This window comes from Muscardinus avellanarius, assembly GCF_963383645.1.
Source record: "Muscardinus avellanarius genome assembly, chromosome: 12".
Classification (NCBI taxonomy): Eukaryota; Metazoa; Chordata; class Mammalia; order Rodentia; family Gliridae; genus Muscardinus; species Muscardinus avellanarius.
This window is the reverse complement of record NC_137798.1, coordinates 55704399-55728955: the sequence shown is the minus strand read 5'-3', so window position 1 is coordinate 55728955 and position 24557 is coordinate 55704399. Positions and strand designations below refer to the sequence as shown.

The 24557-nt window shown below is 42.9% G+C and overlaps 1 protein-coding gene across 1 annotated transcript; it reads left to right on the top strand.

Annotated features, from left to right (window-relative positions):
• Positions 1 to 5730: 5730 nt before the first annotated feature.
• LOC308271013 (L-2-hydroxyglutarate dehydrogenase, mitochondrial-like) lies at positions 5731 to 23911 on the top strand (the record flags this gene model as incomplete). The annotated part of the gene is made up of 7 exons (XM_080707147.1): positions 5731 to 6038; positions 9199 to 9314; positions 10176 to 10327; positions 13439 to 13570; positions 18209 to 18371; positions 20507 to 20541; positions 23894 to 23911. The coding sequence occupies exons 1-7, from the start codon at positions 5905 to 5907 to the stop codon at positions 23909 to 23911; spliced, it is 750 nt and encodes a 249-aa protein (XP_080563273.1). The 5' UTR covers positions 5731 to 5904.
• Between the last annotated feature and the right edge of the window lie 646 nt (positions 23912 to 24557).

Genomic DNA, 24557 nt, shown 5'->3' with positions numbered 1-24557 from the left:
AGTACTACACTGTTTCAATTATTATAGCTTTATATGGTTTGAAATCAGAAAATATATATCTTCTAGCTTTGTTCTTTTTCAAGATCGTTTTGGGTATCTAGAGTCCATATTCCATATTAGGATAGAGTTTTTTTCTGAAAAATAAATATATAAATATATGATAGTTTCACCTAAAAAAAATAGAAAAAAATATTCTCTGGTAAGAAAGAAAGTAAAAAGAAATATTGAAATGTTATCTTTAAGTCATCAAAAGCTTGGTATCAGACAAATGAAACTGTTATGTGAGATTATCATTTTTAATTTTGGATAAACTGCTATAATACTAGATGTCAACCACTAAGCCAAGCATGGGAGGGAGGGATGGGGAGAGAATGGGGTGGGGATCGGGTGGGGGCTGACTGGGTGATGTGTGCATGTATGTCTACAAAAGTTTGTATCCCACTATGATGTATGAATACAGTGCACCAATAAAAAAAAAATAAATTAAAAATTAAAAAAAAGAAGTTAAAATTTTATGTATAAATTCAATTTTGGGGTGGACTATTCAAGATGAGGATAATTTGGCCAGGCAAGGAGCTGCACACCTTTAATCCCAGTGATTGGGGAGGTTGAGGCAGGAGGATGGAAAGTTCAAGGCCATCCTGGGTAATTTAGCAAGAGCCTGTCTCAAAACAGAAATCAAAAAGTTTGAGCTGGGCGTGGTGGCACATGCTTGTAATCCCAGCATTTGGGAGGCTAAGACAGGAGGATGGCGCAGGTTCGAAGCCAGCCTCAGTTACTTAGTGAGACCCTGTTTCAAAATAAAGAATTTTAAAAAATAGGGCTGGTCGTGTCACGTGGAGGTAGAATGCTCCTGGATTCCATCCCTAGTACCCTCCCCCCCCCACACACACAGTTTGGCTAGGCTGGGCATACAGGTGGTGCATGCCTGTTATCCCTGCAGTTGGGATGCTGAGACAGGATGATCTCAGGTTTGAGGCCTCAGCAAGTAGTGAGACTCTCATCAACCTAGTGAGACTGTGTTTCAAAATAAATAATCCCAGCACTTTGAAGGTTGAGACAAGAAGATCTCAGGTTGGAAAACCTTAGAAAATAGAGACATTCATCAACCTAGAAAGACCCTGTTTCAAAATAAAAAATAAAACAGGGCTGGGGGTATAACTTGGAGGTAGAATGCTTCTGAGTTTAATCCCCAGTATAAATAAATAAATAAACTGGGAAGCTGAGTGCAATAATGGATGCCTATAATCCCAGTTTTTGAAAAGCAGAAAGACAGACAGACAGACAGACAGATAAGCTAAGTGCAATGATGCATGCCTGTAAGGCCAGTATTTAGAAGGCTGAGACAGAAGAACTGCTGGTTAAAGGCCAGCCTCTGCAAATTAGTGAGATCCTGTTTTGAAATAAAAAATAAAGAGGCCAGGCATGGTGGCACATGCTTGTAATCCCAGCATTTGGAAGCTAAGACAGGAGAATAACAGTTCTCAGTGGAAGCCCCAGCCTCAGCTACTTAGTGAGGCCCTTTGCAACTCAGTGAGAACCTGTTCCAAAATCTAGAATAAAAAATAGGGCTGGGGCTTCCACTGAGCCCCATCCCCAGCCCTATTTTGGATAACACATTAGCAGTCTGGCCTTCTCAATTCACAAATATAACTGTAACTTTTAGAAACACTGTCACAAAATCATGGATCTAAACTATGTTCTGCTAGTAAGAAGTTTTTTGGCTATTGAGGTTTTTTTTAGGGGTATAGCTCAGAGGTAGAATGCCCCTGGCTTCCATCCTCAGTACCACTAAAGGAAGAAAGGAAGGAAGGAAGGAAGGAAGGAAGGAAGGAAGGAAGGAAGGATGGAAGGGTGTGTGTGGGGTGTGCTTAGAAGTAGAATAACCCTGGGTTCAACCTCCAATATATATAAAAAGTGGGGGAGTGGAATTGCGGCTCAGAGGTGGAGCACTCCTGGGTTCCATCACCAGCACTGCAAAATATAAAAGAAAAAGAAGACCAAATGAACGAGTTCTTGTAAAGTATGAGGGGGCATCAGAATGGAAGAATATTTCCCCCTAATTATGACCCTATCACACCGTGAGTCATCCATTATTGATTTCAGTTCTTATCCTTGGGATGAACAGAATTAAATGAAACAGATCAACAAAGAAATAGACTAGAAGTTGGAAGTAAAGGTCCCAAAAGCCATTCTTAGACTATCAAATGGTACTTAGTGAAGTACCTTATCAGACAGAAGAAGGTGGGTGTATGAATATAAAGTAAGCCCTTGATTTGAAATTACTTAATTGAAGCAAACTACTGTGTAAGCAGAGATTATATTTCTTGTGTATTTATTTATTTTTGTGGTACTGGGGATTGAACCCAAAAGGGCACTCTATTTCTGAGCTATATCTTCAGCCCTTTTTTTTATTATTTTCTTTTGAAACAGGGAGTGCCCCACTAAGTGTGGGTGGGCTCACTGAGTTGCTGAGGCTGGCTGCAAACCTGTGGTCCTCCTGTTACAGCTTCTCAAGTACTGGAATTGCAGGCATGCACCACCATGTCTGGCTAGAGCATGTGTATTCTAAGTACTTTCATCCTTGTTAAACTAAGAAGCACATGCCCAGAATCACACAGTAGTTTGGAAAAACCATCACGAATACAGGCCAAACTGGCTCACAAGTCTTTTCACAGTCTCAGGGAGTATATAATTTTATATTCAACCTAGTATCAAATCAACCATATCCCCTTCTACTACATACCTATCAGAATGGTTAAAATAAAACAGTGGCAATACCTAGTACTGGTGACAATAAGTAGAAACTGGATCACGTACACACTGTACAGCCACTTCAGAAAACAGTTAGGCAATTTCTTATCAAATTAAACATGTAGTTACCAAAATAGCCCAGCAATTGGACTCTTGAGCACTTAGAGAAACAAAATCAGATTCACACAAAACGCTTACAGTAATGTTTGTAACAGCTTTATTCATGACACCTGAAAATTGGAAACAACTCAGATGTCTTTCAAAGAGTAAAGGGTAAAACATATTGTAGTACATTTACTTTATGAAATACTACTCAGCAATAAAAAGAAATGAACTAAGCTGGGTGCGGTGGCGCACGCTTGTAATCCCTGCACTTGGGAGGCTGAGACAGGAGGATCGCACAGGTTCAAAGCCAGCCTCAGCTACTTAGTGAGGCCCTCAGCAACTTAGTGAGATCCTGTTTCCAAGTAAAGTGTAAAATAGGTCTGGGAGTATAGCCCGGAGGTAGAAAAGCCCCCGGGTTCCACCCCCAGTACCACCAAAAAAAAAAAAAAGAAAAGAAAAGAAAAGAAAAGAACTGATACATGCAACAATTTATAAGAATTCCAAGAGATTACTCTAAACTCAAAAGGCCAATCCCTACAAAGCTACATACTGTGCAATTACCTAAGAGTCTTAACATGATAAAATTTAGCCAGGTGTGGTGGCACACTCTTGTAATCCCAGTACCTGGGAGACTGAGACAAGAGGATCGCCATTCCAAACAGCCTCAGTTACCTAGTGAGGCCCTTTGCAACTCAGTGAGACCTTGTTTAAAAATTAAAATAAAATAGGGATGAGAGTGTAGCTGGAGGTAGAATGCCTCTGGGTTCCTTCCTAAAACCACACACACAAACACAAAAGATAAAGCTTTAGAAGGAAAGAAAAAATTGGGGGAGGGTTATAAAACTGTGGTTATACAGGGCATCTGGGAAAATCCCTGTGGAGATGGAACTGTACTGTGCCTCAACTGTGGTGATAGATACAAGAATCTACACACTCTAACCTTCCGATCTAAATGCCTACCAAGACATGTAAAACTAGGGAAATATGAATAAGTCTGTGTCAATGTCATTTGCCTGATTGTGACATTGTACTATAGTTTCACCAGCTGTTTTCACCAAAGAAGATGGGCAAAAGGTGTGCATGATCTCTATATCTTACAACTGCATGGGAATCTAAAATTACCTCAAAATTAAAAAATGGAATTTTAAACATAACCATCTTTTTTTCATCTGTGATGCCATAAGCAGGCAACATTCTATTTTTTTCGCAAATAAAATATAAGCTGGGCGTGGTGGCGCCCACTTGTAATCCCCACGCTTGGGAGGCAGAGACAGGAGGATCGCGCAGGTTCGAAGCCAGTCGTGCTGGCTTAGGAGACCCTGTTTCTAAATAAAAATATAAAAAATAGGTCTGGGAGTGTAGCTCGGAGGTAGAAGGGCATCCAGGAACCCCAGTACACCACACACACACACACGCCACTCACAGTCCTAGTGGTAAACTATTCAAGCATGACAAACGCTCTCCTTTACCTAATGCTTTACTGTGCTCAAGCTCTGATGAACATTTTCTTCTGTGATCCGCTCAAGAGCCCTAATTCACAGAGGAGGGACTGAGGCAAAGAGGTAAAATGACTTCCCAGATCTAGATCTACTTTCAAACAGGCTTCAAGTAAGGTCCTTCCAGCAACAAAGTTGTATCACTCTGTTTTAGTTCTGTTCCGCTGTCCTTACCCTAAAAATTCAAAACTGCCATCAAGCTGAGAAAATAAGTATTACACTGACACGGTGACAGAACTGCATGATTTTACAGTTGGAAGGTCCTTTAGAGATTACAAAGCCCTTATTTTACAGATAAGAAAATAGGGTAAGGTGACTGCACAAGGTCCAGACAGCATATTTAACACGGTACCTCTGTCCAGTATTTAAGAAAAGGTCAGATTGCTCAGCAACGGCTGAGACTGAACTGTAGCCCAGTGCCCAGTCCAGTCCAGTGCGTGCTCACAATTAGCAGGACGAATGAATAACTGAACGATAAAGCCAGACGTCTTATAAAAGAAGTCCAGAAGGCTGCAGGCTGCCAGGCGTGGCACAAGGGTGTCGGGGTGCCCAGGTGAGCTAGGGCAGAGCCCGGAGCGCCCCAGCAGGAAAAGGGGGCCGCGCAGTTAAGATTGTTATTTTTATTTTTTGTGGTACTAGGGGTGGAGCCCAGCGGCTACCTCCGGGCTATACTCGCAGATCTATTCTATACTTTAAATGAAAACGGTCTAAATTGCTGAGCGCCTCACAAGGTAGCTGAGGCTGGCTTCTAACCTGTGCGATCCCCCTGTCTCAGCCTCCCAAGCGCTGGGATTACAAGCGTGCGCCACCACGCCGGGTTTAAGATTTTTAAATAGTCTCAGCCGGGCGTGGTGGCGCACGCTTGTAATCCCAGTACTTGGGAGGCTGCGACAGGAGGATCACGGTTCGCGGACAGCCTCAACTACTTAGTGAGGCCCTCTGCAACTCTGTGAGACCCTGTTTCAAAATAAAGAATAAAAAAAATAGGGCTACACGGAGGTAGAATGCACCTGGGTTCCATCCCCAGTACTGCAAAAATAAATAAATAAATAAATAAATAAATAAAGTCTCGCTAGTTTGATGAGGGTCTTGTGATTTGCTGAAACTGTCCGCAAGCCTGCGATCCTCCTGTCTCAGCCTCCCGAGTACCGGGATCACAAAGCGTTCTCATGGTGATCACGCGCAGCCCAGGTCTGTTCGGCGGAGAAATTCGAAGGCGCGCGCCTGGACGGGGTCAGTTTTTAGGTGGGCCAGGCGCGGGTGGAGGGGAGAGGGCAGGGCGCGCCCACCCCCCGAGCCCGCCCGCGCGGGGCCCCGCTCCGCTACTCACGGCGTCGCGGGTCGCCGAGCGTCCCCACGTCCGCCGCGCGCCGGCCTGCCCTTCGCCCTCCGCCGCGCGCGCCCATTGGCCGCCGGCCTCTCCCACGTGAGGCGAAAGCGCGCGCCTCATTGGCCGGGGCGTGGGGGCGGGGCCGAGCGCCGCGGGACCGCGCAGGGTCGGGTGGGAGCCGCCTCCCGGGAGGCTGAGCGAGGGCAGGGGGCGCCGGCCATGGTGCCCGCGCTGCGTTGCCTGGCCGGCGTCTGCGGTCGGGCCCGCGGGGGCTTGGCGGTCGCCGGGGCGTGTGGGCCGGCGGCCCGGAGGCCCTGGCTGCTGCGTGTGGGCGGCCGCAGCGCCAGCAGCAGGTGAGTGACCGCCGGCCCGCCCCGCCCCTGCGCGGCCGCCGCTCTCCCTGCGCCTGGTGCGGGTCCCGGGTCCCCACCTCCGGTCCCGAGCCAGAGGGAAGGTCGGGCTCCTGAGGCGCTCCAACCTCAGATCCCTGGAGCTGCCAGCTGTGGGGTTCATTTGTGGCATTTTTGGGCGGAGGAAAAGCATTGTTGAGTAAAGGTCAGGATCTGCTATAGGCGAGTCAGTGAACCTTAATGGCTCACTTGTGAATAGGATCTTGGTCTCGGGTGGGCGTTTGGGGCATAAAAGGACCTAGCACGCTCTGAGCAATCAATATACTGCTTATTAGTTCGCAGCTCTGGCGTTGCTTGGAAGATCTGGAACCGGCCTTAAATCTGCCGGGTCCTGGCACCACCCGTAGAATTGCCCCAGTGACAGGCATCTCAGTTGCAGATCAAAGCCGGCAAAATCCAGTGCCCTGTCATTTCAAGTTTGGAGGTCAGTCGGGTGTGGTGCAAGCTTGTAATCCTAGTACATGGGAGGCTGATACTGATCACAAATCTGAGGACCATGTCAGCATTTTACTGAGGCGCTCAGCAATCTAGACCCTGTTTCTAAATAAGTAAAAATCGGTCTGGAGGTGTAGCTCAGAGGTAGAATGCAAGGCTGGAAAGCTGTAGATTATTTTGAGAAATAGAGGTGGGTAATTATAAGTTTGGAGCTTAGTGAAAGTCAGAAGGTGTGGAAAGACAGGAGAATGGGCTACATCACAGCAGGGTTTTATTGACTTTTTTTTTTTTTTTGGCACTGGGGATTGAACCCAGGGGCAAACATTTTACCTCTGAGCTACACCCTCCACCCAATTTTATTTTATTTTATTTTATTTTAAATTTTAGAACAGGCCGAGCGTGGTGGCACACACTTGTAATTCCAGTGCTTGGGAGGCTGAGACAGGAGGATCGCACGGGTTCGAAGCCAGCTTCAGCTACTTAGTGAGGCTCCCAGCAACTTAGTGAGACCCTGTTTCCAAATAAAATGTAAAATAGGTCTGGGAGTGTAGCTCAGAGGTAGAAAGCCTCTGGATTTCACCCCCAGTACCACCAAAAAAAAAATTTAGAACAGGATCTTACTAAGTTGCTGAGGCTGGCCTGGAACATGTGTTCCTCCTGTTTCAGCCTCCTAAGTGCTGGAATTACATGCATGTAGCACCACACGGGCTTTTATTTACTTATTTAAGGGGTACTGGAGATTGAACCTCTTGGAGGACATTCTACCACCAAAATACACTCACTAGCTTTTTTAATTTTTAAAATTTGATACAAGGTCTTGCTAGGTTGGTAAGAGTTCTGCTAAGTTGCTGAGGCTGGCCTCAAACCTCCAGTCCTTCTATCTCAGCTTCCCAAATACTGAGCTTACAAATGTGTGCCACCAGCATGGCCACAGCAAGGTTTAAATTTTAATTATGCACTGAATTGTACTTAAGAGCCACAGGGAACTATTTAAAGGATTTTAAGATGGGGGAAGATGTGGTTGTTTCAAAAGTTGACCGACTACTATGTGCTAATGAATTGGAAAAGTATAGGAGTGAGATACTTTGAGGAAGCATTTTTCTCTCTCCCCTCCCACACTTTTGTGTGGGTACTGGGGAATAAAACCCAGAGGCATTTGGCCTCTGATCTACAACCCCAGCCCAGCCCTTTTTTATTTTTTAATTTTGAAACATGGTCTCACTAATTTTCTAAGGATAGCTAAATTGCTGCGGTTGACCTTGAACCTCTGACAGGTCAGTCTCAGCCTCAAAAGTTCTAGGATTATAGTTGTGGGCCACTACTGCCCTGGGAAGGCTTTTCTTAAAGGATGATCATTCAGGAAGGAAGGGCCTAATCTCTGATAATTCCCTCATCCTATGGTTCTTTTTTTTTTTTTTTTTTTTACCTCTGGGTTACACTCCCAGACCTATTTTTATACTTTTTATTTGGAAACAGGGTCTCTTAAGCCAGCGCGGCTGGCTTCGAACCTGCGCGATCCTCCTGTCTCCGCCTCCCAAGCGCGGGGATTACAAGCGTGCGCCTCCACGCCCGGCTCATCCTATGGTTCTTATAAGATAGATTTAAGTCAGGAAGATTTGTTGACCAGTTGTAAACTGTACATACCACTTATACTTTTTGTGTGTGTGTGTGGTACTGGGGTTCCTGGAAACCCTTCTACCTCTGAGCTACACTGCCAAACCTATTTTTATACTTTTTTATTTGGAAACAGGGTCTTTTAAGCCAGCGCACGCAGCTGGCTTCGAACCTGTGTGATCCTCCTGTCTCTGCCTCCCAAGCACGGGGATTACAAGCATGCGCCACCACGCCCGGCCCCCACTTATACTTTTTAGCTTTTAAAAATTTTTATTTTGGGGGATGACTTGGGATTGAACTCAGGAACATTACTTTTGAAATAGTTGTGTAATCCATGTTTTTCATGCCTAAGATTGTGTTTTTGAGTGCGTTCTGAACTATTTCCCCAGTCGTTTCCCCGCCCCCATGTGTGTGGGGGGGGTTCTGGGGATTGAAGCCAGGAGTATTCCAACTCTGAGCTACACTCCCAGCCCTTTTTGTTTGAAACAGAATCTAGCTAAGTTACCACATACTGGCTTTAAATCTGTGATCCTCTTATCTCAGCCAGGAGATACTTGGGAAGTATTGGGATTACAGGCGTGTACCACCATGCCCGGCTTATTTCCCTAAAGCTTGATCTTCTCGCTGCTCTTTTCTTCTCAACAGAGAAGAAAAAAAAAACTATAAATTCTGGCACACTGAGGTAGTAAAGGCATAATGTATTTGTATATCATTGAGAATACTACTAATCTTAAAAGACCAGATAGTAGAGGAAGTGTAATAGTTTAGTAATCGCTGCTCTCACTGGCCAGGTGGGGGTACCATAGAGACATGGAGTAGCTTGGGTGACCAGCTGTCTTCCCAGCCAATTAATCTACTGACCAGCAGTGCATGTAACTTCTTAAAGGTGTGTTCATGAATGTGAAGTCAAATAGCACAAAGCCCAGCACATATTTGGGTTTAATTATTACAAATTTATGATGTAATTGTCCACTGGTGATGAAAATTTCGCCTGTGAAGCATAGTGAGGTCTACTATAAACATGCATTCCTTTAAAGGCTGTTTCCTCTCAAAGCTCATTTGATGTAGTCATTGTCGGTGGAGGAATTGTGGGGCTTGCCTCTGCCAGAGCACTTATCCTGCGACACCCTGCGCTCTCCATTGGCGTTCTGGAAAAGGAGAAAGATTTAGGTAGGTCTGTTTTGGGGGTGTTCTTTGAGCTGGCTTGGACACCTGCTCCTTCTGTTGAGTTCTGAATCCGTCGTGCTGAATGTGTTATCTTATTCCCTTGAAAGCAAGACCTAGGACGAGGACTCGTGTAGGTAATTTATTTGAGAGGTTGTCTGTGGTGGCAGAAAGGGGTTAGGGGATGGGGAAAAGCCACACCAAGGTGCATTGTTGTTGTTATTTATTATTATTATTATTATTAATTATTTGCAGTACTGAGGATTGAACCCAGGGACATTTTGCCTCCAAGCTATACCCCTGGCCCTATTTTTTATTCTTTATTTTGAAACAGAGTCTCTCTGAGTTGCAAAGGGCCTCACTGAGTGGCTGAGGCTGTCCTCAGACCACGATCCCCCTGTCTCAGCTCCCAACAAAGGTGCGTTGTTGAGGTCCCTGTGGGAACTGTGTGTGCGGTGGGACCTCTGAGGAGCAGTGTAAGATTTCCCAGGAGTGCACTCATTTATCCTTAAGCTTCTCCCTCTCTTGTTTGAGAAATGCTTCTGGTGATGTGTGTCATCCGCACCCTTCCCCCAAAGACAGAAAGGCACTGAGGCAGAGCGCCGAGCGCCGAGGTGGACCCTTGAAGTGGCGTGCTGATAGGAGAGGTGGGTGTGCACACCATAGTTGTAGCTGAAACCAGAGGGGGCAGGACTGGTATGGCGTGGACACCATGGACAGCTACTAACGGAAGTTACCAGTTGAACGAATTCAACGAGAATTGTGAATGACGTAGTCTACAGTAGCTTCAACTCTAATTTTCTCTCGTCTCCTGGGTTTTGGTATTAATCATATGCTTTGTCTTGTCTGATTTCTTTTGCTCTGTAGCTATTCACCAGACTGGACACAACAGTGGTGTCATACACAGTGGAATTTATTATAAGCCAGACTCTCTGAAAGCTAAACTGTGTGTCCAGGGTGCATCCCTCATCTATGACTATTGTAAGCAGAAGGGAATTTCCTACAGGCAATGTGGCAAGGTATGGCATTTTACTGGGGGTTGATTTATTTGTAACTAGCATTTTCTTAGTGATTTTTATTATTTCTTGGGTACTAGGGACTGAATCCAGGGGCATTCTACCTCCAAGCTGCATTCCAAGCCCTTCTTATTTTGAAATAGGGTCTCGCTAAGTTGCTGAGGCTGGCCTCAAATCTGTGATCCTCCTATTTTAGCCTCCCAAGTACTAGAATTACTGGTGTGCACCACCATGCCTGACCTTAGTGATCTTCTTTTCTTTTCTCTTCTTTTCTTTTCTCCTCTTTTCTTTTTTAGAAGTACTGGGGATAGAACCCAGGGGCATTCTACCTCCAAGCTACACTCCCAGCCCTATTTTTTATTTTGAAACAGAGCGTCACTGAGTTGCAAAGGGCCTCTCTAAGTAGCTGAGGCTGTCTGCAAACCATGATCCTCCTGTCTCAGCCTCCTAAACCTGGGATTACAAGTGTGCACCACCACACCAGGCTCTAATTTACACTTTAAAGTGGACAATTCAGTTTTTAGTATATTCAGGATTACATAATCATTATTACTACCTAATTTTAGAAACCGCATACAATTAGCAGTCATTCCCCATTTCTGCCTCCCCTTACCCTCTAGCAACCACTACTGTACTTTTTGTTTATTAATTTGCCTATTTTTGTACATTTCATGCTCAAAATAGATCTGTCAATAACTAGAGCTGGGATTGATAAATCTATTTTGAGCATCTTTTCATAGCCTATTGTTCATTTATATATCTTTGGAGAAAGGTATATTTGAATCTTTTGCTCAATTTAAAATTGGATTATGCCGGGCATGGTGGTGCACCCTTGTAATCCCAGCATTTGGGAGGCTGAGACAGGAGGATCGTGGTTTACAGACAGCCTCAGCTACTTAGTGAGGCCCTTTGCAACTCAGTGAGAACCTGTTTCAAAATAAAGAAAATAAAAAATAGGGCTGAATGTGTAGGTCGGAGGTAGAATGCCCCTGGGTTCCATCCCCAGGACCGCCAAAAAAAAAAAAATTAAAAATTTGGATTATTTGTTGAGTGCTATGCTCTCTTTATATATTCTGTATGCAGTATGCAGTAGTCCCTTCCCAAGACCCCAAGACCCCTTGTGAATGCCTAACACTTTGGAGAATACTGAACCTTAAATATGCCTTGATATTTCTTATGTATACACACCAATGATCAAGGTGGTGTGTGTGTTATTGGAGATTAAACGCAAGGGCATTTGGGGCATTCTGCCTCTTGAGTTACAGCCCCAACCTTATTTTAGTTTTTTTTTTTTGGGGGGGGGTTAATTTTGAAACAGTCTCTCATTAGGTTGCTTAGAGTCTGTCCCAAGTACTAAGCTTGTAGGCACGTGCCACTGCACCCAGCAAAGTGCTAAAGGTTTTAATTTTAATAAAGTCCAGTTCATATTTTTTCTTTTGTTGCTTGTGCTTCTAGTATTATACCTAAGAAATCCTTGCCCAACATAAGAGCATTAAGGTTAATTATTTGTTGGTTTAAATAGCCTATATACCTCAGCTGGATGTGGTGGCACATGCCTCAAATTCTAGTACTTGTGAGGCTGAGACAGGAGGATCACAGGTTTAAGTTTTGAGTAAAGGTGATGAATTTACTATTTTTTTTTCCCTCTGTAACAGAAGACATTAGTAAATAGTGTGTAATTTTTTTTTTTTTCGGCACTAGGGATGGAACCCAGGGGCATTCTACCTCCAAGCTATATCCCCAGCCCTAGTTTTTATTCTTTATTTTGAAACAGGGAATCACTGAGTTGCAGAGGGCCTCACTGTCCGCGAATCCCGATCCTCCTGTCTCAGCCCCCCTAATGCCGGGATTACAATCGTGCACTACCACGCCTGGCTAATAGTTTGTAATTTATTCCAGGAAATAAAAGGGACCGATTTGTATCAGTGATGTCCTGTTAAAGATTAGCTGTCTTTTTGATGTGCTGATATGTCACATTTTCTTATAAAAATAAGGCCTTTTTTTATTTTTTGGTGGTACTAGGGGTGGAACCCAGAGGCTTTCTACCTCCAGGCTATACCCCCAGACCTATTTTTTATTTTATTTGGAAACAGGGTCTCACTAAGTAGCTGAGGCTGGCTTCGAACCTATGCGATCCTCTTGTCTCAGCATCCCAAGCACAAGGATTACAAGCGTGCGCCACCACGCCCGGCTAGGCCATTTGTTTTGAAAGATACAGTGGCTAAGCAACCTGTGCTTCTCTCCCCACTGCAGCTGAGGGAATGGTAATGATGAGTTACTTACAGCCAACAAACAAGTAGAAACGAAGATAGTAGAAGTGACATTGAGGCTGCATTTCACCTTTGGGAAAAATGTATTTTAGTTCTGTTTTCTTAAGACAAGGATCGCAGGTTTGCAGCCAGACTCAGCTATTTAGTGAGGCCTTCCACAACTTAGTGAGACCCTGTTTCAAAATAAAGAGTAAAAAATAAGGCTCGGGATGTAGCTTGGAGGTAGAATGCCCCTGGGTTCAATCTCCAGTTCTGAAAAGTAAAATAAATTTTCTTGGTGAAGTAAGAAAATTAAATCATAAAGAAAGGGGAAAGTAGATATATGAAGAAAATTTTTGTGTGTGTGGTGTTAGGAATTATTCTTTAATTTGAAACAGGGTCTCACTGAGTTGCAGAGGGCCTCACTAAGTAGCTGAGGCTGTCCACAAACTGGGATCCTTCTGTTTCAGCCTCTCTAGTACTGGGTTACAAGCGTGTGCTACCACACTTGTAACCAGATGAAAAATATTTTTTTTAATTAACCCTGTTTGAGTTATTAAATAATCTATGATTCTCAAGCCGAGCGTGGTAGCTCACGCTTGTAATCCCAGTGCTTGGGAGGCTGAGATAGGATCACGTAAGTTCGAAGCCAGCCTCAGCTACTTAGTGAGGCTCTCACTATAAATTAGAAAATAAATTAGAAAAATAGAGCTAGGGGTATAGCCCAGAGACAGAAAACCCCTGGGTTCTATCCTTCAGTACAACAACAACAAGAAATAATAATCTATGATTCTTACTGAATATATCTTCATGCATGATGATACATTTAACTCTACCCATGCTGTTTATCTTTTTTTTTTTTAAGCTAATAGTAGCTGTTGACCAAGAAGAAATCCCTAGACTTCAGGCCCTCTATGAGAGAGGCCTGCAGAATGGTGTCCAAGGCCTGAGACTGATCCAGCAGGAGGACATAAAAAAGAAGGAGCCATATTGTAGAGTAAGTAATTCACCAGCCTCATGTACATGGAAGTTCTCATTTAGGGCTCAGTCCTGTTACATGAGGCCCGAGGGTGAGTTTATAGGAGGCAGGAATCATAAAATGAGTTTCTTGGTCCTGGCACAGAAGTCCGATGTAACAGATATAAAAGGGCATAACACGAACCCTTGATTTCTTCATTCCTGTGAGAAAATACCAAGTCCAGCCCGCAAAGGCAAGGTGAGACAGTATGGTGTGGAAAATACTGAACAGTGAGGTGCGCCTGGAGCATAGTGTGCAGGGAGAGATAAGAGAGGAGGCTGGAAAGGCAGGATTAGGTCTATATAAAGGAATTGTCATCCATACTACTAACTTTGAAATTTTCCTAGTAGGCCTGGGAAGCAACTGAATTAATTAATTAATTAGTTAATTTATTTATTTTGTGGTACTAGAGATTAAACCTAGGGACAGTCTCCCTCCAAACTATACCCCCAGACCTATTTTATTTTTTGTTTTGAAACAGGATCTTGCTAGGTTGCTGAGAATCTTGCTAAATTGGTGATGCTGGCCTCGAACCTATGATCCTTGTGTCTCATCCTCTCAAGTACTAGGATTACAGGAGTGCACTACCATGCCCGCCTGTAACAACGTTTTTGAGGAGGGTGGCTGTACTGTCTGATCTCTGTGTTAGGAGATATGCCTGGCTTGAACGTGGAGGATGAGTTGTAGAAAGCATTTATGGGGAAACTATTCTTGAAGGAGATATATGTATATGTATATTTCCAGATATATATATTTCCAGTTAATGGCATTATCTCCTGTTCACCCTCTTCCATTATTTTATTGATACTATACAACAGTTGGGCTCTGCCTGTTTTAGAGAATGTGGCCTTGGCCAGGTAGTGCTCATCAAAATCTTGGTATTGGCTGATGTGGTGGTGCATGCCTGTGATCTCAGTACCTGGGAGGCTGACACAGGAACTTGCAGGTTCGAGGCCAGCAGTACTTCGTAACTTCCTAAGACCCTGTTTCAAAAATAAAAGAATAAAGTAGAGCTGGGGATATAGCTTAGAGGTAGAGGGGCCCCTGGGTTCAGTCCTCAGTACCCCCTCCCCCACACAGGCTCGGCTTTGAAAAATATTATTTACGGACAGTAGTCTATAGCACATAGCCTCTCCATCTCTGCAGACCATCGGAGTGGCACTCCCGCACCACAGTGCTTGGCTTTCCCTGTCCTACTCCCACCCCCAGTTTCTCTCTTTGCATTACGCTTTGGTCTCGTGGCATTGGCCCATGGGGAAGGAAGGTCACTGTGTCACTCACTGTGGTCTCTGCATAAGGATGTGGTTGAAGACCTGTGTTGTGTACTGTGTTACACAACGCTCTGCTCTGAGAACCCTCTGAAAGTTCTCTTAGATCTTAGTTCTGAGAATAGTTTCGCTCTCCCTGAGGACAGTTGGCTTGTTTTGATTTTATGGACATTGAATCATTTCACTGATTACATTTATTACAAGGAAGCCAGGAGACACATTCAGACCCCATCCTGCCAGCTATCTCACACCTAAGGCGTACATTTTAATTTTTTTTTTTTTGGTGGTATTGGGGTTCCTGGAAACCATTCTACCTCTGGGCTACACTCCCAGACACCTATTTTTTATATTTTTCAAAATTTGGAAACAGGGTCTCTTAAGCCAGCGAATCTGGCTTCGAACCTGCGCGATCCTCCTGTCTCCACCTCCCAAGTGCAGGACTACAAGCGTGCGCCACCGTGCCCGGCCCATTTTAATTTTTTATTTTCTTGTCTTACTGGGAATTGAACCCCGGGGCATTCTACCTCTGAGCTATACCCCTAGCCCTATTTTTATTTTTTGGTTATTTATTTATTTATTTATTTATTTGAGACAGAGTCTCACTAGGTTGCTGAGGCTGTCTTCTAACCTTTGATCCTCCTGTCTCAGCTTCCCAAGTACTGGGATTATGTATGGTCCATCATGCCCAGCTATTTTAATTTTTATGTACTAATTTAATTTCCTTCTTTATCTTTCCATTTCATTCTCATTAATTGTCTACCCCAATTTTTTTTTTTTTTGTACTGGGAATTGAAACTAGGTACATTCTACCTCTAATCTACACCCTGGGTCCTTTTTAATTTTTTCTTTGGAAACAGGATCTTTCTAAATTGCTGAGGTCTCACTAAATTGCTGAGGCTGGCCTTGAACCTGTGATTCTCCTGGCTCAGCTTTCTAAGTACTGGGATTATAGGTATATGCCACCATGCTCTGCTAATTTTTTGTAGTTTTAAGACAAGAGCTCACAAAATTACCAGGCTTTGAAATTGCTATTCTCCTTCCTCAGCCTTCCAGGTAGTTGGGATTCTAGACATGTACTATGTGGGACAATATTTCCTGAAGCTTTCCTTGAATCTGTGATTCTCCTGTCTTAGCCTCCCAAGAACTGGGATTACAGGTATGCACCACCATACCTGGCCAACTAAATTGTTAGTATTATCCTACATTAGCTTTCAGGTTGTATTTTGTTGGGGGTACTGGGGCTTGAACCCATAGCATTTTACCCCTGAGCTACACTCCCAGCCCTATTTTATTTTCTATTTCTATTTTGGGGGTCTTGCTAAATTATTGGCTAGCCTTGAACCTCCTCCTGTTTTAGCCTCCCAAGTAGTGGGATTACAGGCTTGCACCACTGCACCTGATTTTAAGGTTATTGTACTCAAAATACTATCTGTATGTTAAAGTTGAGCTGTAGCTATTGACCTGTGCATTCAGGGGTTTGGGGGCAGTAACTAGTTCTGATGAACAGTCTTACATGTATCTACTGTGTTGAAACAGAAGAAATGGTTTCATATATTGAGCAAATGCTCTCATGTTCTAGAAACAAAACTATCAGGAAAATGATAACTTTTGCCAAATACTTCTTTCAGTTTGTAAAAACAGACTGATGTTTTATAACCCTTAGCATGATCTGACTGTGTGGAAATTTTGACCAGGGGTTGGTGGGAAAGCCAAAAGCCTTTTGTGTGTGTGTGTGTGTGTGTGTGTGCGTGTGTGTGTGTGTGTGTGTGTGTGTGTGTTGCTAGGGATTGAACCCAGGGGCACAGAGGCATTCTACCTCCAAGCTACATGCCCAGCCCTATTTTCTATTCTTTATTTTGAAGCAGGGTCTCACTAAGTTGCAGAGGGCCTCAGGAAGTAGCTGAAGCTGGCAGTGAACCTGCGATCCTCCTCTCTCAGCTTCCCAAGTACTGGGATTCCAAGCTTTGCCACCACACTTGGCTCCCAAAAGCACTTAAGAGCCAAGCAGGTAGTGTGTTGGGGTGGGACGATGAATATAAGACTGAGATATTTAAAATAATATTATTTCAAGTGTTATTATTAAAGTTGCAACAACAACCCTGCTGTGCTTGCTAAACAAGAGGATAGCAGAATTGACCAGTTGCGCTGAGTTTCTGGACATTAGTTATCCTGGGAACCTTTTACCCTCTTGTGAGAAATTAACTGGGAGAATTGATAGACTCAGATACATAGTAAGGCAAAGGAAATGGTATTACCAAGGTCCTATCACCAAAGTGTAATCTGGATTTAGTGTGTATTACAAAAGGCCAATGGCACACATTCAGCCTGTTTTTTTTTTTTGTTTTTTTTTTTTTGGTGGTACTGGGGTTCCTGGAAACCCTTCTACCTCCGGGCTACCCTCCCCGACCTATTTTTTTTATATGTTTTTATTTGGAAACAGGGTCTCCTAAGCCAGCGTGGCTGGCTTCAAACCTGCTCAATCCTCCTGTGTCTCCGCCTCCCAAGCATGGAGATTACAAGCATGCGCCACCAAGCCCGGCTCAGCCTGTATTTTAAAAAAATAAAATAAGCATGGATTTAGTTTATTCATCTGCAGAATTTGGGTATGTCTTAAGTGTCAAAAATAAAGAATCAGGTTGTTAGTTTCTTCTATTACCTGAAGGGAAAGTTTGATTTAATCATAAAATCATTTCATGTTTGTAGTCTTGAAGATAGTGTCTGCAGCAAATCAACACAGTGCACTGCAAACATTGTGAATTGCAAGCTAGAACAGCTCTGAGTTTTCACCAAGTGTACGTGATGCATGATACACCACTGGGAAAATCTCAATAGAGCTTACTTAAAACACAGTCATTTGATGATACAGAATATGATTCAGAATCAGATGTGAATCAGATATGGTAGGAGGTGAATTAAACAGGAAAACTCATCGTAGTAGGTGGAAGAGCCTGTCAAAATTAACTCCTCAGAGGAGGAAAATTGTTTCCTGATTATAGAGATTTTCTTATTTAGTTAGTATTTATTTTTTGTTAGAAACATACGTGCTCATGATCAAATGTAGGCACTTAGCAGAACAAACTTCTCTGTTGTTTTTTTTAAGACTATCAGATTTTTGCCGAACAAGGATAATTGATGTGTGTCATCCATTAAAGTAAACAAGCAACTAAGTGATGTTGTGTCTTATACAATGTATCGTTATGAATCTCAGTATGATGTTACAATTACAGTAGACCAACAAAAGATTAATACAAAATACACACGCACAAAAATTCAGCCAAAAATAAAATTTTGAACAAGCCCTCATTGATTCTTGTTCTTATTGCTTAACTTTTTCATAATTCCATTCCAGGGTCTAATGGCAATTGATTGTCCATATACTGGCATTGTGGACTATCGGCAGGTAGCTTTGTCATTTGCCCAGGATTTCCAACAAGCAGGTGGCTCTGTCTTGACCAATTTTGAAGTAAAAGATATTGAAATGGCTAGGGGAAGCCCTTCAAAAAGTAGTGATGGTAAGCTATTCTTGTCTTTTGTTTCAAATACTTATATAGACTTGGAATTGTTTTGATTGGGGTAGTGCGGTAGGAGCTCCTGGTAGGAGGGCCACCAGGAGCTAGACTACTAGGATGAAGCGCCAGAGGCAGATGCAGAAGGGAGAAATCGGATGCAGGAAAACCAGAACTCCTGAGGGTTCTGGTGCTAATAGAACTATGCTCAGATTAAACATTCTGACTGATGCCAAACTCTGAAAGTTGCTAACACTTCTTGACCCTACATTTTAGAGTCAGTGTCTCTTGGCAATACATGTTAAACGTACAGATTTTATTTTAGCATCACCTAGACTTACTGAGTCAGACTGACCGGGGATAGGCCCTTGGAAAAGGTAGCAGTTAGTGATTCTTGGACATACTTTCAGTTTCAGAATTGCAGCCTAGGTCATATTCTGATTTTGAACTACTCTTTTTTTTTTTTAAGTGAGAATTAAGAGTATTCTGCCTCCAAGGCTATATCCCTAGCCCTTTCATTTTTTTGAAACAGGGTCTAAGTTATTGAGAGTCTCACTAAGTTGTTGATGGGGGGTATAGCCCAGAGTTAGAATACCCCTGCATTCAATCTCCAGTAAAACACACACATACACACTTTTTTTTGTGTGTGTGGTACTAGGGGTGGAACCCAGGGGCTTTTCTACCTCCAGGCTATACTCCCAGACCTATTTTATATTTTATTTGGAAACAGGGTCTCACTAGGTTGCTGAGAGCCTCACTAAGTAGGTGAGGCTGGCTTTAAGCCTGCGCGATCCTCTTGTCTCAGCCTCCCAAGCACTGGAATTACAATTGTGTGCCAAGCCCAGCACACACACACTTTAATTAAGGGACGAGGGTATAGCTCAGAGATATAGTGTCCCTGGGTTCAATTCCTAGTATAAATAAATATCAAATCCATGATACAGGTAGATTATATTCTTTATTTGTTATAAATATGTAACTTTTTATTTTGTTTTATGCTGGAGATTGAACCCAGGGTCATTCTGCCTCTGGGCTACACCCCCAGCCCAATTTTTTATTCTTTATTTTGAAACAGGGTCTCACTAAGTTGCAGAAGGTCTTCCTCCCTAAGTAGCTGAGGCTGGCCTTGAACCTGCGATCCTCCTGTCTCAGCTTCCCAAGCACTGGGATTACAAGCATGTGCCACCACACCCGGCTTGGGAACTAATTTTTATAAGTTGTCAGTTTATTATTGGATTTTGTTTTGTGTCACTATAATTGTTCCTTCTTTGAATAATGCAATCCCTGGAAGAAATCAGGTTACAAACACTTGAACACTAAGGTTTTTCATATCATAGCTTTAGTTTTGTGGGAAAATTTTTACTGATTTATGATACTCTATTATACAGCATGATTCTAGGATTGTAGTTCAGTGAAAAGCTGAGACTATGTTGGAACTGAGGTGGGAAATAGTTGATAAGCATTGATTAAATGAGTTAAAGCAAGCTAAATACCATGCTTCTTAAGTTTATATTGTTAAGTGTGAATTTACTTAGTCTTGTTATTTGATAAAAAGCTTCAGAATGAGCTGGATGTGATGGCCCACTCTTATAATCCCAATACTTGGGAGGCTGAGACAGGAGGATTTAGGGTTCTCAGCCAGCCTCAGCTACTTAGTGAGGCTCTCAGCAACTCAGTGAGACCCTGTTTCCAAATAAAATATAAAATAGAGTTAAAAATAGGGCTGGGGGTGTAGCTTGGAAGTAGAATGCCCCTTGGTTCAATCCCTGGTACTGGAAAAAAAAAAAAAAGCTTCAGAAGCTGGGAATGGTATAGTACATGCCTGTCATACCAGTATTTGGGAGACTGAGACAGAAGGGTTGTAGGTTCGAGGACAGCCTCAGCAAACAGTATGACTCTCATCAACCTAGTAAGACCCTGTTTCAAAATAAAAATAAAACTTGACTGGCGTGTAGCACAGAGGTAGAATGCCCAGGGTTCAATCCCAGTACCACACACAAACCCTTTAGTATGAAAGGTAGAGTATAATTATTAATTATGACAAAAGTAGTCTTTTAAACTTGTTGAGTATATTTCAAATAATTATGACCTCCTTTTTCTAAAAACACTAAATAAAACTTTAATTCTTTTCTTTTTTTCAGGGCTGAAATATCCAATTGTTATAAAGAACACAAAGGTAAAGGTTCTTAAGCAAAACTGTTGTCTGCTTTCACCCTCCCCCCTTCCTTTCTTAAAATGTTTACTTAACTCCAGGCTATACTTGAAGTAATTGAATGAAATTTGCTTCTTGTAAGAGAAATTCTTTTTTTCCCCCTAGTACTGGAGATTGAACTCTGGGGCATTCTACTTTAAACCACATCCCCAATCCTATTTTACTTGTTTTTTTTTATATTTTTTATTTTTTATTACTTTTTATTCTTTGTAGTACTGGGGATTGAACCCCGGGACATTCTACCTTTGAGCTACACCCCCAGGCTGATTTTAGTTCTTTTTTTGGAAACAAGGTCTCACTAGGACCTCATTCCTATGTGTGTTCATGCAGGCAGTGGGCTGGGGCAGCTCTTGGCCAGGAGGGTCACTAGTCAGGAAATAGAGCTGGATATGCAGATGAACTCACTGGGCAGTGAATATCTGTCACCACATTGAATGAGGACAGCTCCCAGAAATTGTTGACTACTGTTTTGTTTCTGCCTGCCAAGTCATACGCAGTTCTTGTTTTGATCAGCATTGAGAACGTCCAAAGAAGCCCGGTGTGGTGGTGCATGCCTGTCATCCCAGTATTTGGGAGGATGAGACAGGAGAATCACAGGTTTAAAGATAGCCTCAGCAATTTAGGAATACCTTGTTTCAAAATAATACAGGGCTGAGGTTGTAGCTCAGAGGTAGAGTGTCTCTGGGTTCAATCCCCAGTACTAAAAGAAAAAAACATCACTTAGAGGAGGGGATTGACCAAGGTGACCCAGCACATACATACCCCTGCCGTCTACGCTTTGTCAACCTGGCCCCTTATAATCATATTGGGGTTCCAAATAAAGACAGTAAAATTATGCTTCTACCTAACAAGACGTAACTATTTCCCTTTGAGATTCTTTAACTTAAATACTAAATTATAAGGGTAACCACTCTTGAACCACTACTCTTAGATTAGTAGTTGTCAACTAGAAGGGATTTTGCTTCCTAGGGGACATTTGGCAAAGCCAAAGACATTTTTGGTTATCACAGCTGGGGAGAGGGGCAGACCTACTGGCATTTAGTGGGTAGAGGGCAGGGATGCTGCTAAAACTTCCTCTGTGTGGAGAACAGGCCCTCAAAACAAAGAAGTCCATCCTCAAATGTCAGTAGTACTGAGCTTGAGAAATGCTGTTAGATAATGGAAGGATGATAGAGGCGTGTGTATGAAGTCTTCTCAGACTGCCATAACAAACCACCATACACTGACTGACCTAAATAACATCACACCGTTCTGGAGGACGGAAGCCCAAGATCATATAGAACTGTCAGGATTGGTTTCTCATCAGGCCTTTATTCCTAGTTTGTAAAGGGCCGCTTTCTCACTGTGTCTTCACATGCCCCCTTCTCCAGGCCTTGGGTGTTCTTCCTCTTATAACAGTCTTTTAAGGAACTGTACTTTTAGGACCTCATTTAACCTTAGGCAATTACCTTCCTAATGGGCCTATCTACCAATATACTCATGTTGGGCTTAGCGCTTCAATATATGAATTTGGGGAAACACAAGCCCATAACAATGAGGATAAACAGAGACCTGGGTAATATATAGACACATATGTTTATTTCAGAGTAAAAAAGACTCATACCTACTATATTCCTCATTTCCGTAACTGGTCATGTGGTCACAGCTGACACTTATAATTTCCTTCTTCTGCTACCTATTCCATATTCTTTTTGTCTTTAGCAAGCATCTCAGTAGGTCATAGTTCTTAGTCTGGTGAGGTAAATCAAACAGTGAGTCTTGAAGTATGTGTACCATTAGCATTCCTGCCTGTTTTGGGTTGTAGTTTCTAGTAACTTCTGGAACAATACATGGGAATATTAAGAGGTCTCTCAGTGGATGACATGCTCCGTTTTATCATCCCAAGCCCTCTCTGTGGTAGAAATCCATTTCTCCTTGAGAGTCAGGATCAGTTACCCCATTCAGTGATACAGTCCCCTCTTTGCCTGTTGATTCATTGGCCTGTTAAACCCGAGGAGGCCAGTAGTGGCAGTGTCAGCTCCTAGTTTAATGGAACCATTGCTTATTTTCTAGTGGAAATATTTCTCCTTTGAAAACTAAGACATCAAAATCTTCTGAGCCCCAAAGTTGAAAGTTGAAAGGGTAGAAAGCAAAAATTTCACTAGTCACTAGTGGATCATTGGGTAATGGTAACAATGGACTCCTTTTTTTGTGTGTGTGATATGGAGTATTCTATCTCCAAGCTCCACCCCCAGCACTTTTTTAAAATTATTTTTTATTTTGAGCCAAGTGTGGTGGCGCACACTTGTAATCCCAGAATTTGGGAGGCTGAGACCGGAGGATCACAGTTCATGGACAGCCTCAACTACTTAGTGATGCCCTCTGCAACTTAGTGAGACCCTGTTTCAAAATATAGAATTAAAAAATAGCACAGGGGGTATAGCTCAGAGGTCGAATGCCCCTGGGTTCCATCCCCAGACCCGCAAAGTGTGTGTGTGTGTGTGTGTGTGTGTGTGTGTGTGTGTGTGTGTGTGTGTTTTACTGGGAGTGGAACCCAGAGGCTTTCTACCTCTGGGCTATACTCCCAGACCTATTTTATATTTTACTTGGAAACAGGGTCTCACTAAGTTGCTGAGAGCCTCACTAAGTAGCTGAGGCTGGCTTTGAACCTGCGCGATCCTCCTGTCTCAGCCTCCCAAGCACGGGGATTACAAGTGTGCGCCACCACACCCAGCTATATTTTTTATTTTAAAACAGAGTCTCACTAGGTTGCTGAGAGTCTTCACTAAGTTGCTGAAGCTGGTCTCAAACCTGTGATCCTCCTGTCTTAGCCTCCCAAGTACTGGGATTACAGGCGTGCACTACCAGCCTCAGCTAGCTACTCCTGTTTCTACCTCTTGGTTTCAGATTTGTGAATCCTGGGTCTGGGGGAAACACTACCATACTTCAGTCACTAAGTTAGAGACATAGTGCATCCTGAGGACATTTGCCCAGTGTTGCTATAACTGAATCTTTAAAAGCTCACCCCACTTCCTATTACCCAGGGCCTTCCATATGATAGAGAAAATGAATCCCACACGTGTGAGCTGATTGCTACACTTCATTTACTACAGAATAAGCTCATTATTTAGAAGCAGTGCTTCTGTGTAAACACTACGATGGTGGAAAAGGCATCTCATTACTTTGTAGATGCCAGTTTCAGCAGAAGTACTGAAGGCAGAGAAATGGGTTCTGTATCTAGATCAAGTGTTTTCTCCAGTAAGAACAAAATTCTACCTTTCTCTGGTGGAAGTGGTCCAGGGGCCACATCACTTTTTCCATGGGTCTCTGTTGGCAGGTCACGCTACCTCAGTGATGGCTGGAGACAGGCCAGCCTGGGTGAGTAGGTCCGTGTTGCTGAGCCCATTCATCACCTTCATCCTTGCCATCATTTTTTTCAGCTATATTGAGGTATAATTGACAAATAGAGTTATAAATATTTTAGCTATACAGTGTGATCATTTGATGTATGTATACATTAGGAACTGATTAACATAATCAAGTTAACACATCATCTCACACTGTGAGTGGAAACACTTAAGATCTGCTCCCTTAGCAGATTCCAAGTGTGCTACAGTATCATTCACTGTAGTCACCATGCTATACATCAGATCTTCAAAACTTACTCATCTTTTAACTGAAAGTTTGTACCTCTTAACCAACATCTCATTCCCACCTTCCCAGCCCTTATCCCTAGCAGCCACCATTTTCTATTTCTATTTCTATGAATTCAACTTTTTTAGATTCTCCATAAAAGTGAGATCATACAGTGTTTTTCTTTCACTGTCTGGCTTATTTTCCCTTGCATAATACCTTTCAGCTTCATCCATGTTATCCTAAGTGGAAGGGTTTCTTCTCATTCTTTCATCTGTTAATGGACACCTAGGCTGTCTCATGTCTTGGCTGTTGTGAGTAGTGCTGCAATAAACTTGGTGGTGCAGATTTCTTTCAACATGCTGATC